Below are 13,532 nucleotides of genomic sequence, written 5' to 3'. Positions count from 1 at the left end.
CCCCCCTTTGTTTATACTCCTTCGCTAATTGGAACACTTTTTTGTGCTTTTTTTATGTTTGGAGTCTTGGAAAGCCCATCTGTCACGCTCTAGTTCACCCACATAAAAAACAGTTTAACTGAGGTGATGTCATGACACAGCAGGACACCCGGTTGGAAACACGCTAGACCAAATATGGACACCGGATGTTTGGGAGATGACTTAACTGCCTGTAAGAAAACCTATTTTAAGTAAAGTTGTTTATATATGTTGTTAAGATCCTCGTGACTCATGAAGGTCAGCGATGAAGTGATGATGTGAGTGTTGGGCCTGGTGAGCTTTCAGTACAAACAAGGGGCAACTTTTTGAACGCGTGGAATAAAGTCCAACGCAATGCAACCGCCACAGCAACACGGCCTCACAGAACGTGATTGTTGTTACCAAAACAAAGGTGGGGGGAGCAAACTTTTCAAAGAAATGGGGAAGATAGAGGATGGAGGACTCAGTGGAGGATGAGAATGAGTAACACAGCTGGAACGGCTGCAGAAAAATAAATTATGGTGCACAGCAGGCTCCCACCTCCTACTTTTGGGTTGGTCCTATTGATGTTTCACACGCTAGGCTCACTTTACTGAATGAAAGGACCGAAACTTGAAAAAATGTCAAGGATGGTGTAAGAGATGAGTGGCTAGATTTCCAAAGGATTAACTTCCTGCAAAGTTCTTTTGAAGTACTCTCATCTTTGCTGGATTTAAGTAAATGTCCCCATAACCATGAATCACATCTGTTTAAATTCAAACACCACAGGCTGGAGTGTCCATGCTCCTGCCTTTAATGCTGATGACAAGTCCTGACAACTGTCGGTATGGTTGACTCAGATTAAGAGGTTTTCACTGTAATGTTGCTGCAGCTTACTGTACACGTTGGTATCCAGGCGTGACGGCAGACTGTCAGAAAATAGCTCCGCTGCCTGCAGCAAATGTTTGCCTTAAAACGTCTCGTGTTCACGCTTTTGTCTCATGGAAGTCTCATTTTCATTATGAACCAACAAGCCACTGAGGTATTTGTCCAACTAGTCTCAACAGTTTCTGAATACCAACAAGGTTTATGTCACAAAGGGACACAGTAAAATGTCTGAAACTGAGACTTCCGAAGAAATTCCACCCAAGAGCACCAAGTGAAAGTGCAAGTGGCTGTGTAACAAAAGAAAGGAAAAAACACACACAGCTGCACACATAAAAAGAAAACATTCACACTTCAACCTTCTACAAGTAATTAAATGTGCTGTGTAATACGGAGCATGAAGTTATGAAGGGTGTAGCTCAAAGATAAGATTAGCTCTGTTGCTCCTGTACGGAGCAGAGGAATCACATTTATAAAGATATTCAAGTTATTACTGTAAATCCATAAGGACACAAAGCAAAACTTGCATGTGCATCATAATAGGCAGCTAGCTAGATCGACAGATACACACATTACATGTACAATTTCAATGTAATTTTGTTATATGAGTGAAATGACTTTAAATTTAATCTATTCAAATATAATCTGTACACATTCAGTTTCCACCTAACACAACATCCTTAATGATTAATTATTTGAATAAATAAACCTATGATTTCATATGTTTCAGCTGCATTTTATTATCATTATTATTATTTATTTTAAAATTGTTGGTCCATGTTTCTAAGGGCCAACGATTGTTTTTTAAGTGTATAAGTTTAACACTTATCAAGACCCACACCTTTTTATAAATCCATACATCCATCCGCTTCCGCTTATCCTTTTCAGGGTCGTGGGGGCGCTGGAGCCTATCCCAGCTGTCATAGGGCGAGAGGCGGGGTACACCCTGGACAGGTCGCCAGTCTCTCGCAGGGCTAACACACAGGGACAGACAACCATTCGCACTCACATTCACACCTATGGGCAATTTGGATTTTTCAATTAACCACAAAGTGCATGTCTTTGGACTGTGGGAGGAAGCCGGAGTACCCGGGGAGAACCCACGCAAACACGGGAACATGCAAAGTCCGCACAGAAAGACCCCGGCTCAGGACCTTCTTGCTGTGAGGCAACACTGCTAACCATCGTGCTGCCTTTTCATAAATGCAAACAAAAATGCAAACTGAACTTTATACAGAACTTTTATACATACTAATAATAATGGAAAATAGTGATATCCAGTCAAGCAGTCAATGAATTACATAAATAAGCTAGTTTAGGCTTTTATTCTTTCTGCACAGCACTACCCTCAGTATCCTTTAATTATACTACAGAGACTTTTAAAGACAACTTTAGTCCTGTATTGGTTAGTCCAATATACTCCAGTTGTCTTTAAGCCTTTTGCAAATATTTTTTTAATGCCTCATGAGATTTGATTTGATGATATCATAATGTTATTATTATATATTATGCCTCATATATGTAAATATATATATATATATACAGTGATGGGACTAACGAGTAATCTAACTAATTACTCCAGGTTATACTTGGCACAGATGTTCCTGTACACTATGCCGGCCACTTTGTTATGGCTTTCCATGTATGCCTTGCCTGCTAGCATCTTCCACCCTGCTGTTATGAGCTGGATTGTCTCTGGGGCATCTTTACACAGCCTGCACCTGGGGTCTTGCCTGGTGTGATAGACCCCAGCCTCTATGGATCTTGTGCTCAGAGCTTGTTCTTGTGCTGCCATGATTAGTGCCTCTGTGCTGTCTTTCAGTCCAGCTTTGTCCATCCACTGGTAGGATTTCTGGATATCAGCCACCTCCCCTATCTGCCGGTGGTACATACCATGTAGGGGCCTGTCCTTCCATGATGGTTCCTCGTCTCCCTCCTCCTTCTTGGGTTTCTGCTACCTGAGGTATTCACTGAGCATACATATACATATATATATATATACACATATATATATATATATATATATATATATATATGTGTGTGTGTGTATATGTGTATATATATATATATATATGTATATGTATGCTCAGTATATATATATATATATATATACACACACACACACACACACACACACACATATATATATATATATATATATATATATATATATATATATATATATATATATATATATATATATATATATGATGCATAAAAATAACAGATATTTGCTACCTGTATTTCTATGCTTGCACAAGCGTATTTACCAATGACTGTAAAAACAATCTTTTCTACAGTCATTGGTACATTGGTACTTACATTGACGTCGATTTAGTATGTTTTGGCGTCATCTGCCGGCGGTCACTGTCTGGAGTATCTGTATACACCAGAGGTCACGAGGACGATTTTTTAAAAACTTAGACCTAGTTGCTAATACACGGTATACACATAATTATTTTGTTTGTTTGTTGTTTTGTTTTTACAGCTTAATACTTATGTTTTCAAGCGAGATTTGTTTAGGTTGACTAAACTGCTACCTCGCTTAAAAGAAATACATTTCCCATAATGCTTCAAATTATCAACTGCGCGTGCTCGTCTTGTAGTCGGGAAAAATGGCGGCACTCCTGCAACAGGAGTTGGAGGCTTCCGAACTAGCCAAGCTACCAAAAACAATTCAAAGTAAACTCGAGAAAATAGTTTCTGATCTGCGGTATGAAATCGATTCATTAAAAGCCCAACACGAGCAATTCCGGGTTGACAGCGGTAAGTTATTCCCTGTTATCCTGATAGCTAGCTGTGCTAAAGTGTTTGGCTTTGCTTACAGTGCATGCATGCCCGTTTTAAACCGTGCAATGTTAAACCTCAGAAGTTTGAACGTACTGAACATACTAACCGTCCTTTGTTTGTTACTTCATTTGTCCGTCAGGGGCTTTAAAATGTTGATTAAAGCTATCAAGCGATGAACCTGCGCTTTTCCAATAACAAGAACGAGATGCTAGCTAATGCTAGCACTAGTTAACCCTCTGAGCTAACCACTGCTTTTCATAGCAAACAAGATGTAAATAAAGCAAGAAGGCGATGATTCTGTCTTCTTGTCTTAGCTGTTTTTGTTTACCTTCTTGTTACAGAGCAACAGTTCTTCGAAAAAGTTAAACAGCTTTCCCAATGTCAAGAAGACTTCCTGTCTCACACTCAAGAACATCTTAAACTCAAAGATGAGTTTAACAGACTTGGTGAGAATAATATATTTAGGTTTTCTGATCGGACTCGGACTGATTCCACTTATGACTCCACAATGTTGACCTTTATTCTTTCTGCTAACTTTCATTTTTTTTTCCTGAAGGAGAGGAACTCCAAAGTGTTCGCGAGAAGAACCGAGAATATGAATCTGCACAACAGAGGTTGTCATCAGAGCAGGTAGGGAATCCGAAAATCACCGATAACCGCTTTGTGTTAAAGAATGTTTCTAATTTATTTTAGTCTATCGGGAACTGCAGTGGTCATGTCCTCTGGAGCCTGAGCATTTATTATTGCTGTTGGTGTGAGGTTCAGAGTAATTACGAACAGTTTTAGAACAATCAAGCGTTTTTTAGCAAGAATGTTTGTAAAAACTGTACGTAGGCAGGTGATCAAATCAAACATAACAATAGAAAAAGGTTTAACACAGTTTGACACCCAAGATTTAAATCCTACTTGCGCTTATGCCATAACTTCCACGTTTAATATAAAAGGAGCCCATTCCTTCATTTTCATTAATAACACTGGATTGACCAATCAGATCTCTTAACGTGACCAGCCCCTCCCCTTTTGCACTCATGCACCTTGTAGAAGAAGTTTCTTTATAATGAAAATATATGTGTAAAGAGGGAATGTCTGCGTTACTAAACTGCTTTGGATGCTTTAAGGATTTAAGATGTGCTTAATTTGTACGGTAAGTATTATAACACTAAGCACTCTGTTTAAATTCATGCATTTGTTTAGACTGTGCTGTCCAAAGCCAAAGATGAATTGGAGGCAGAAAAGCGAGAACTTGTGCGAACACTGGAAAGGAGATCCTTAGAAGTGGAGAACTTAAATGGTATGAAAAGAACATTTTTATATAACTTCATATGTATTGCATCTATATTGTAAATGTAAAATCTCACCTCTACATAACAGAGTCATTTCTTTTGCTCTTCCAGATGACCTGAGGCAACTCAATGATAAGTTGGTGGAAGTGAACTCGTCAAAGATGACCCTGCAGATGAAGTTGGATGATCTCGAAGCAGCTGAAGTCAACATCAAAGTGAGTTGATATTTTCATGTAGATTTAATATCTTAACACCACCTGCGAGAGAAAGTTGTTTTCTGTTTTCTGCGGTTATCAGCAGATCACTGATTGAAGTTGTCATCTATTCTAGTATAAGGAGAAGCGAATGGAACAAGAGAAAGAGCTGCTGAACAGCCAGACAGCTTGGCTTAACGAGGAGCTGAAGGCCAAGAGTGAGGACCTGCTGTCCCTGTCCCGGCAGAAGGGTAACGAGATCCTGGAGCTGAAGTGTTCCCTGGAGAATAAAGAAGATGAGGCAAGTCCCTTTTTTTGTTGATTTTGTTTTTTTTGTTTTTTCTTTGGGATGTTTATGTCTGAAGAAGTTTGTCGCGATAGTCTTGGTTTGTTACTTTGATCTCAGTGCTCATTGTGCCTTGAGTGTAGGCAGTTATTTATTTTGAGACTGTGTAGAACCTTATTTGACTTGTCATCTGATGCCATTTGTGATTTCTAGATGAAAAAACTCCAAGATCAAGTGACCAGTCTGAAGACATCAAACGAGAACCTTCAGAAACAAAATGAGGAGATGATCAGCAAACTCAAAGAAGTATGTCTGTTTGCAGACAGTAATTCCTTTTTAATCAAACCCTTTGGTATTATGTAAACTTACATTATAATGAAGGCACTCGGAGTGAAAATGAATGGTTGGATTTGAACTTGTTTTAGGCCAAGGAGCAACACACCAGCATGGAGGAGAAGTTACGAAATGAGCTCAATACCAACATTAAGCTTTGCAATTTACACAAGGTATGTACACGTGCAAAATGAAACCATGTGGTGTGGTACCATTATTTCCAAGTTTGCATTGGTAAATTATTACGTTACGTTATGATTGTAGCGCCCGTGATCAACAACTTCTAAATTTGTTACCAGGATTCAAATTCAAAGATTCAAAGTGTTTATTGTCATGTGTCACAAGAGAAAAGTCATTTCTTTGTGCAATGAAATTCTTTCTTTGCTGACCCACAGATGCCGGTTAATTATTGTTTGTGTGTTCTTGGCTCAATAAAATTGTTATAAGGAACTTGTGATTTAAAAACATAATCTTTGAGTGTTTACATATTTAATTAAAATGACAGTGCTTAAGCTTTACGTTTGTAAATGCAATGAATACCTGCATGTATTTGCTCGGCTTCTTTGCCGGTGTTTGTTATACTTCACCGTTTATTCTGGCAGGGAGCAGCTGCAGATTCTGAGGCCAAAAGCAAAGAGCTGAGTCAGGCGGTGGAGGAGCTGCACAAGCTGCTGAAAGATGCCGGTGAAGGTAAAAGGCTCCTCTGTAATCATGTTTTCTATCCTAGAAGGACAGAAGATGTTCAGTTTGTTTGCTCGTGTAGTTGCAGGTTGTTGGGATTTTAGAGTCTTTGTTTTTCTTCCCTCCTTGACAGCCAACAAGGCTCTCGAGGATAAGTTGCAGGAAATGAATGGCGTCACAGACAAAACTGTCGGTGAGCTAAAGGACAGGATTCAGGGCCTTGAGAAGGAGCTGGACAATGCCAATGAACTGCTGTCAAGTTCCAAACTTAGAGGTCAGTGGAGTTGATTTTTATTCCTGTCTTCATTTCATTGACATGCTGATTATTTGTAGGCAATGCAAAATAAATTTTCTGGAACTTCAGCCAAGCCTTGCGTGGATTTATTTAATTTATTTATTTATATTTAATGTGATCATTTGAACTTTCTCTTTGTCTGTCCAGGCCCTGTTGCCTCAACATCCATTCTGACAGAAGAGCAAATGACAACAATGTCTCCAACAGCCGCTGCTATATCCAAGATAAAACCTGGTATGAAGCTGACTGAGGTGCGTACAGCTCAGGGTTAAGTTTCATTACAAATTTCATTACTCTAGAGTTGTGTGTCTTGCTTGTTCGGATTTCTTACCGACGTGTGTTGAACTAACAACAAGATGTTTGATTATCACGTCTTCAGTTGTATACAGCATACGTGGAGAGCCAGGAGCAGCTGCAGTTGGAGCGGTTGGAGAACAAGCGAGTCAACAAGTATCTGGACGACATTGTGCAGGAAGTGGAAGCGAAAGCCCCCATCCTGAAAAGGCAGAGGGATGAGCATGAGCGCATGCAGAAATCAGTGGCCAGCCTTTCTGCCAAGCTGGAGCAGGCTGTTAAGGTTTGTAATGGAGCCGCGTTGTTTGCGTGATCAAATAGATTTTTGCTGCTTTTTAATTGACAAGAAAACCGTAAACAGTGACTGCTAATAACAAGCAACGCTCGAGCTTTCCGTTCACGTTTGTTACAGGAGGTTCACCGCCTGCAGAGCGAGGCCGACGAGGCCAACAAGCGCTCCTCGGTCCTGGAGAGAGACAATCAGAGATTTGAGCTTCAGCTCGCTGACATGGCTCAGCAGGTGGGTTCGTCCTTTTCTTTGTGTGGATAAACTTTGTCAGTCTTCAAAATAATGACCGAAATAATCAAATCACTCAAATAAAATTTCTCTACTACCCCTTATCGTTTCTTCTAGGTTCGCGTGCTGCTGATTGAGCTCGAAGAAGCTCGTGGGAACCACGTGATTCACGAGGAGGAGGTGAGCTCAGCTGATGTCAGCAGCACGTCAGAGGTGATCAGCCAACACTTGGTGACTTTCCGTAGTGTGGAGGAGCTTCAGAAGCAGAACCAGCGTCTTCTTGCGGCCCTCAGAGATCTCAGTGAAGCCCAGGAGAAGGAGGAGTTTGAGGCTACCGGCAATAAGTATGTTACAATGTTTAATGGCTTGTTTAAAATGTATTTATTTAGCCAGAGTTTTGCATCTGACCTAAAATATTATCTCACCTTTTTTCCCCCACAATGAACTGTCTCAGGCACGGGGAGCTGGAGCAGAGTTTGGGGAAGGCCCAGGCTGAGCTGGAGTCTTTGAGAGAGCAACGCAGCCAGCAGATAAAGATGACCGAGTCCATTGTGAGGCAGAGGGACATGTACCGAGTCTTACTGGCTCAGGCGACCGGAGTCAACTTCCCACAACAAGGTAAGAACGTGAACACTTGCATCTTGAAAATCATAAACGAATACTGTTTATAGAATTCGATACACTAATTTCACAGCAGTTTTACACGTTACACAGAATTTGAATATTTGAATATTTGAGTTTGCATGTTGTTCGCTCTGGCTTCCTCCCACAGTGCAAAGACATGCAGTTAGTGTTAACTGGAAACTCTAAATTGCCGATAGGTGAGAGCGAATCGAATGTCTGCCTCTGTGTTCGCCCTGTGACAGACTGGCGACCTGTCCAGGGTCTGCGCTGCCTCTCCGCCCTCCCGCGACCCTGAAAAGGATAAGCAGAAGAGCACGGATGAATATTTGATTGTTTATCCACCAGGTACACCAACTGAAGAATTCTCCCTGACGTCTACCCCACGTCGTTCCCCCGCGGCCACTCCCACCGCAGGAACACCCACCGCTCTTGTTTCCATGGCCACAGAGTCTGCTGAGGCGTTGGAGGCCAAGGCGGCTCTGCGACAGGTGAGCTAAATTTGCCTCACAAGACGGAAACTGAAAATATTTATTTCTTTTATTTTATTCTTTTATTTCTTTTCTTCATTAAAAGCTTGGGACTTTGCATCGTGTTGCTCGTGCTGGCCACCAGATGGCACAGTGCCCACATAAAGACGTTTGTAGGTCTCTGAATCACAGACAGCAGTGTGTTTATTGGCAGACTTTATTGGCTTTTAAATGACTGCTTAGATTCTATCAAACGTTGGATGGCTGTAAATTTCCACCAACTCAACGAGGGAAAACTGAAGTCCTCATATGTGCTCCGGACAGATTTGTATCCCAGATAGTGAAAGCCCTTGGTCCTCTTTCTGTGTATGTTAAATCCTCTATCAGGAATTTAGGTGTCACTTTTGACTCGCTTTTTATTATTTAAGAAATGTGGCTAAGTTAAGCCCTATTTTATCTCGTCCTGAACTGGAGATAGCTATACATGCACTTATTTCCTCACGCTTGGACTGTTGTAACTCTTTGTTCATGTGTCTAAGCAAAGGTTCTCTGGATCGTCTGCAGGTTGTGCAAAACGCTGCAGCTAGACTTTTGACAAAATCCTCCAAGTATTCTCATGTGACACCGTTGCTGTTTCAGCTACACTGGCTTCCTGTTGAATTTAGAGTTCATTTTAAGATCCTGGTCTTGACATTTAGAGCCTTGCATAGACTGGCACCAGCCTACATCTCCGATCTGCTACAGCCTTACGTCCCCAGCAGGTCCCTGAGGTCATCTGATCAGGGCTTACTTGCTATAAAACAGACTAAGATGAGAATTAAGGGTGACGGAGCTTTTGCCACAGTGGCCCCGAGACTGTGGACTCTCTCCCTCAGACATTAAGATCTGTGGACTCGGTCGTTGTTTTTAAAAAAAACAACTCAAAACTCACCTTTTTAAAACTGTTTTTGGTTAAATTTCTGCCTGTTTTATATTGTCTGTTTTACCCTTTTATTATTTGTTATCTTATGTGCAGCACTTTGTGATTCTGTCTAGAAAGGTGCTATAGAAATAAAATTGTATTTATTTATTTACTAACACCTCTATCAAAGTAAATAAAATGTCTGGTTTCTTTGCAGTTGCAGGACGTCTTCTCCACCTATAAGAAGGAGCGCGCGGAGAGCGAGAAGGCGATGACCGAACAGAACGAGAAACTCCAGGAACAGCTCTCGGAGCTCCGCTCCCAGAATGCCAAGATATCCACACAGCTAGAGTTTGCTTCCAAAAGGTAATTTAAAAAAAGTGTGTGTGGGGGGGGGGGTGTAGCAGGAACAGAACTTGGGAGCATGTGAACTTTTCAGGGGAAATGTCCACTGTTAAAATCAAACATTTAATCACAAGGACATCAGTCAGCAGAAGTGACGTCAGCTTTTTACGCTCTCAGGTACGAGATGCTGCAGGACAATGTCGAGGGCTACAGGAAGGAGATTGCTTCACTGAGAGAGAAAGGACAGAAGATGGAGGCTGCCACACAAAAGCTTGAACAGACCGTCCACACGTTGAATGAGGATCTTAAAGAGTCCAAGGAGAAACTCGCCATGGCTGAGGTTTGCCCCGTATCCAGTGTCATATTTGTGCTTCGGATCACTTTGGAGTTGGACGTGTCCCTGCTCCAGGATATACTGAGACACGTACTGTGAACTGAATCTCATCCACCTTTTCAGGGCCGTGCTGAGAACTTGCGTAAGGAGAGAGACATGCTGAAGCTGGTCGAGTCCCGGCTGAGTCAGGAGAAAGAGACGATTCTGAGCCAGCAGCAGAGCCAAAACCTGCTGCTGACCAACCTCCAGGCTATTCAGGTAATCTGAGGTTGTTTTTTTTCTGTCAGTGTCTGACTGTCACATCTTCACGTAAACAAAATTAACGTTACCTTTTCTGTTCTTTTAGGCCACTCTGGAGCGCTCTGAGGTCGACACACGTCAGCGTCTGAACAGCCAGCTAGAGAAACAGGAGCGAGAGATCTCCCAGCTACAGAAGAGGCTTGAACAAGAAGTGGAGCAGCGCCACCTGCTCAGCAGAAACCAGGAAGTAGGCATCCAATAAAACAGTTTCTATCATCTTTTGTAGGCCAGAGAAGGATGCAGATATAGTGCTAATGATTTTCTTTTTTTCATATGCACAGATTCAGTTAATGGATGCAAAGAGGCAGTTGGAGACACAAGTCGCCTTACACCAAAAAACAAAGGAACAACTTCATGCCGCCGAGTCTGAGCTCAACACCCTCAGGATGCAGCAAGGCAGCATCGAAGGGCGTCACATCCTGAGCTCCCCCTCTACACCGATCGGCAGAGGTCGGCATTAAATGTTTACAGACAGAAGAAGTTAAACTAACATTCACAATAAAATCCAGACACGTACAAACCTAAATTCTTTGTATGTTGTCGGGATGTCATGAAGTACCACGAGGCATGTTTAGCGTCGTCATTCTTTTGGATCCTACGTTCTAGTTTGAATGTTTGAGACGCAAGTAAATTGCTCAGATGTTCCAGTTTTATCTGAACTTTTAAAAGCCTGAGTGTTGCACTCAATGTCTAAAACCGCGCTCCTTTTGAAAATCTGTGGGAACTTAAGCACAGGTTCTTCAAACTTAATTGGTATATTTGATTAGTGCACATTTGCGTCCCCCTTTCTCACACAACCACTTCAAAATGCTTTACTCGCTTGCAGGCCTGCCTGGTTCAGATCAAGACAGAGAGGACCTACGAGGCCGCCTGCAGCTTGCTGAAACGCGGGTTGAAGAGCTTGCAGAGAGCCTCCGGGCCACCACATCCAGCATGGAGCAGTACCAAGCGATGGCTCAGAGCCTCGAGGAATCGCTGGAGAACGAGAAACAGGTTGGGGGCTCGATCGTGAAACAACGTCAGCTCATAAAACATCCAAATAGGACAAAAAATATGAAAGTGGAAAACATTCAAAGGGTTGTTGCTGTTAATCAAATAAAAAGTTGTTTTAGTTTATGTTGACATTGTAACTTTATATGAAAGTACAGACGATACAGATGTGATTCAAGAAGCTTCACAGTCTGTTACTGTATGAAAGTTAAAAAGTAGCCACGACGCAGCTCAATATTATTTATTATTGGTGTACACAATGATCAGGGTTGAGATCGTCTCAACAATTACAAATTTGGCACGTTTTAAAAATCACGTAAATGTTTTGTTTTTCTAAATGTAATGTGACGTGTGTGACAACCAGGTGACGGAGCAGGCGCGCTCATCCATTGAAGGCCGTATGAAGGAGGCCGAGGAGCAGCGCTGCAGACTCGAAGAGAAGCTTCTGCAAGCAGAGAAAGAGAAGCAAGACCTGAAGGAGCAGAAGAAGAGTGTCCTGGCTGCTCTGGAGGAACAAGTACGAAAGCCTTGTTATAACCAGGCACAAGTGAAAAATGCGTTTACTTGTTTCTGTTACTGGAAACATTTTTGTTTGTTTGTGTTAGATAAATGACCTGAAGAGAAGTCTTAGCAGTGCCCAGGCAGACCACCAGGCAGCGCTACAGCAGGTTGCAGTCGTTGAAGCCCAGAAACAGCAGGCTATTAAGGACTGCCAAGATCAGGTAAGCAGTCATAATAAAATATTACATGGAGGAAAATAATCCAAGTGTGGAATATTCTGGTTTGAGGTCACTTAATGCAGGTAAAAATCAAAAATATGAAGTAATTTGTGGGGAGAGGGGAAGAAATGTTGAGAAACTCTGATATGCAGAGATTGACTCCAAACCTTCTTTTGCTCTTCAAGGTTAAACTGGCAGCTGAAGCTCAAGATAAATATGAGCGGGAGATGATGCTGCACGCAGCGGACGTGGAAGCCCTGCAGGCAGCTAAAGCCCAGGTCCTGCAGGCTGCAGAGCTCAAACACCAGCTGGGGGAGAGAGAGCAGAGGATCAGTGCTGAGCTACTGGAGGCCAGAGTGTCATGGGAGGAGCAAGAGAAGATCCTCAAGGTTTGTTTTACATTACATAAATAGATTAGATATGTTATGTTAGATATATTATGATATGTTTTAATTCGTCTTAACTCGTCTGACAGGAGGAGATGTCCAAGATGGAGAGCCGCTATGAGGAGCTGCAAAGGCAGAACACCCTCCTTCATGAGCAGATCCAGGCCATGAGCAGCAAGATGGCAGATAATTTGCAGCGTGCTGCCAGTGAAAGTTCCCTCAACATATCTTTGACTGAAGAGGGAAAATCCCAGGACCAGCTTCTTGAGATTCTCAGGTAACGGGCTTATCTAGCTTACACTGCAGGATGTTCTTGCACAATCATGATTTCACTATTTCTAAGAACGGTTGATCCGCATTGTTCATCACAGGTTTGTACGTCGGGAGAAGGAGATCTCAGAGTCTCGTTTTGAGGTCGCCCAAGGGGAGACTTTGCGTTACCGTTTGAGGGTGGAGCATTTGGAACGAGAGCTGAAGGAGGTGCAGGACAGTTTGAGCGCTGCTCGAGAGAGGATGCAGGTTTGTTTGTTTACTCGTTGACTCAGTAACTTCTGGTTTGCGGCTGTACCGAGCGCGCAGATCACCTACGGATTTTCTTTATCTTACACTTTACTCTGTTTCAGGTGACAGCGAAGACCCTGGCTCAGCACGATGAGCTGATGAAGAAGACGGAAACGATGAGCATCCTATTGGAGACAAACAAGAGTCTGAGAGAAGAGAGGGATAAGATGGAGCAGGAACTGCAGCAAACTCAAGCCAAGGTCAGTCTCACTGATGACTTGAATCTCACATGTTCTCCAGCAGTGCACTGGAGATTAGTTTCTCATTTGTACACTATAACCACTCGATTATCCAAATATTGCAAGTGTTTAAATTTGATGTTGACAACACCCACGAGAAGAGCGTTATTT

At 42.2% G+C, this 13,532-nt stretch overlaps 1 protein-coding gene across 1 annotated transcript in view; it reads left to right on the top strand.

Annotated features, from left to right (window-relative positions):
• Positions 1–3,480: 3,480 nt before the first annotated feature.
• tprb (translocated promoter region b, nuclear basket protein) overlaps positions 3,481–13,532 on the top strand; it is a 24,686-nt gene continuing 14,634 nt past the window's right edge. Inside the window, exons 1-28 of the mRNA XM_080886481.1 lie at positions 3,481–3,648; positions 4,014–4,118; positions 4,229–4,302; positions 4,867–4,963; positions 5,067–5,170; positions 5,286–5,450; positions 5,649–5,741; positions 5,861–5,941; positions 6,371–6,458; positions 6,583–6,723; positions 6,892–6,995; positions 7,124–7,321; positions 7,451–7,558; positions 7,673–7,899; positions 8,010–8,173; positions 8,525–8,667; positions 9,765–9,913; positions 10,070–10,232; positions 10,350–10,484; positions 10,573–10,713; positions 10,808–10,976; positions 11,353–11,519; positions 11,881–12,033; positions 12,122–12,238; positions 12,421–12,624; positions 12,711–12,898; positions 12,993–13,140; positions 13,245–13,382. Of these exons, the coding sequence (XP_080742607.1) occupies positions 3,498–3,648; positions 4,014–4,118; positions 4,229–4,302; positions 4,867–4,963; positions 5,067–5,170; positions 5,286–5,450; positions 5,649–5,741; positions 5,861–5,941; positions 6,371–6,458; positions 6,583–6,723; positions 6,892–6,995; positions 7,124–7,321; positions 7,451–7,558; positions 7,673–7,899; positions 8,010–8,173; positions 8,525–8,667; positions 9,765–9,913; positions 10,070–10,232; positions 10,350–10,484; positions 10,573–10,713; positions 10,808–10,976; positions 11,353–11,519; positions 11,881–12,033; positions 12,122–12,238; positions 12,421–12,624; positions 12,711–12,898; positions 12,993–13,140; positions 13,245–13,382 (3,915 nt within the window). The 5' untranslated portion in view covers positions 3,481–3,497. The remainder of the gene's footprint in view (positions 3,649–4,013; positions 4,119–4,228; positions 4,303–4,866; positions 4,964–5,066; positions 5,171–5,285; positions 5,451–5,648; positions 5,742–5,860; positions 5,942–6,370; positions 6,459–6,582; positions 6,724–6,891; positions 6,996–7,123; positions 7,322–7,450; positions 7,559–7,672; positions 7,900–8,009; positions 8,174–8,524; positions 8,668–9,764; positions 9,914–10,069; positions 10,233–10,349; positions 10,485–10,572; positions 10,714–10,807; positions 10,977–11,352; positions 11,520–11,880; positions 12,034–12,121; positions 12,239–12,420; positions 12,625–12,710; positions 12,899–12,992; positions 13,141–13,244; positions 13,383–13,532) is intronic.

The sequence above is a fragment of the Rhamphochromis sp. 'chilingali' genome, assembly GCF_963969265.1.
Source record: "Rhamphochromis sp. 'chilingali' genome assembly, chromosome: 7".
Classification (NCBI taxonomy): domain Eukaryota; kingdom Metazoa; phylum Chordata; class Actinopteri; order Cichliformes; family Cichlidae; genus Rhamphochromis; species Rhamphochromis sp. 'chilingali'.
Note: the sequence above shows the minus strand (reverse complement) of the source record. Positions and strands in the feature narration are given on the sequence as shown.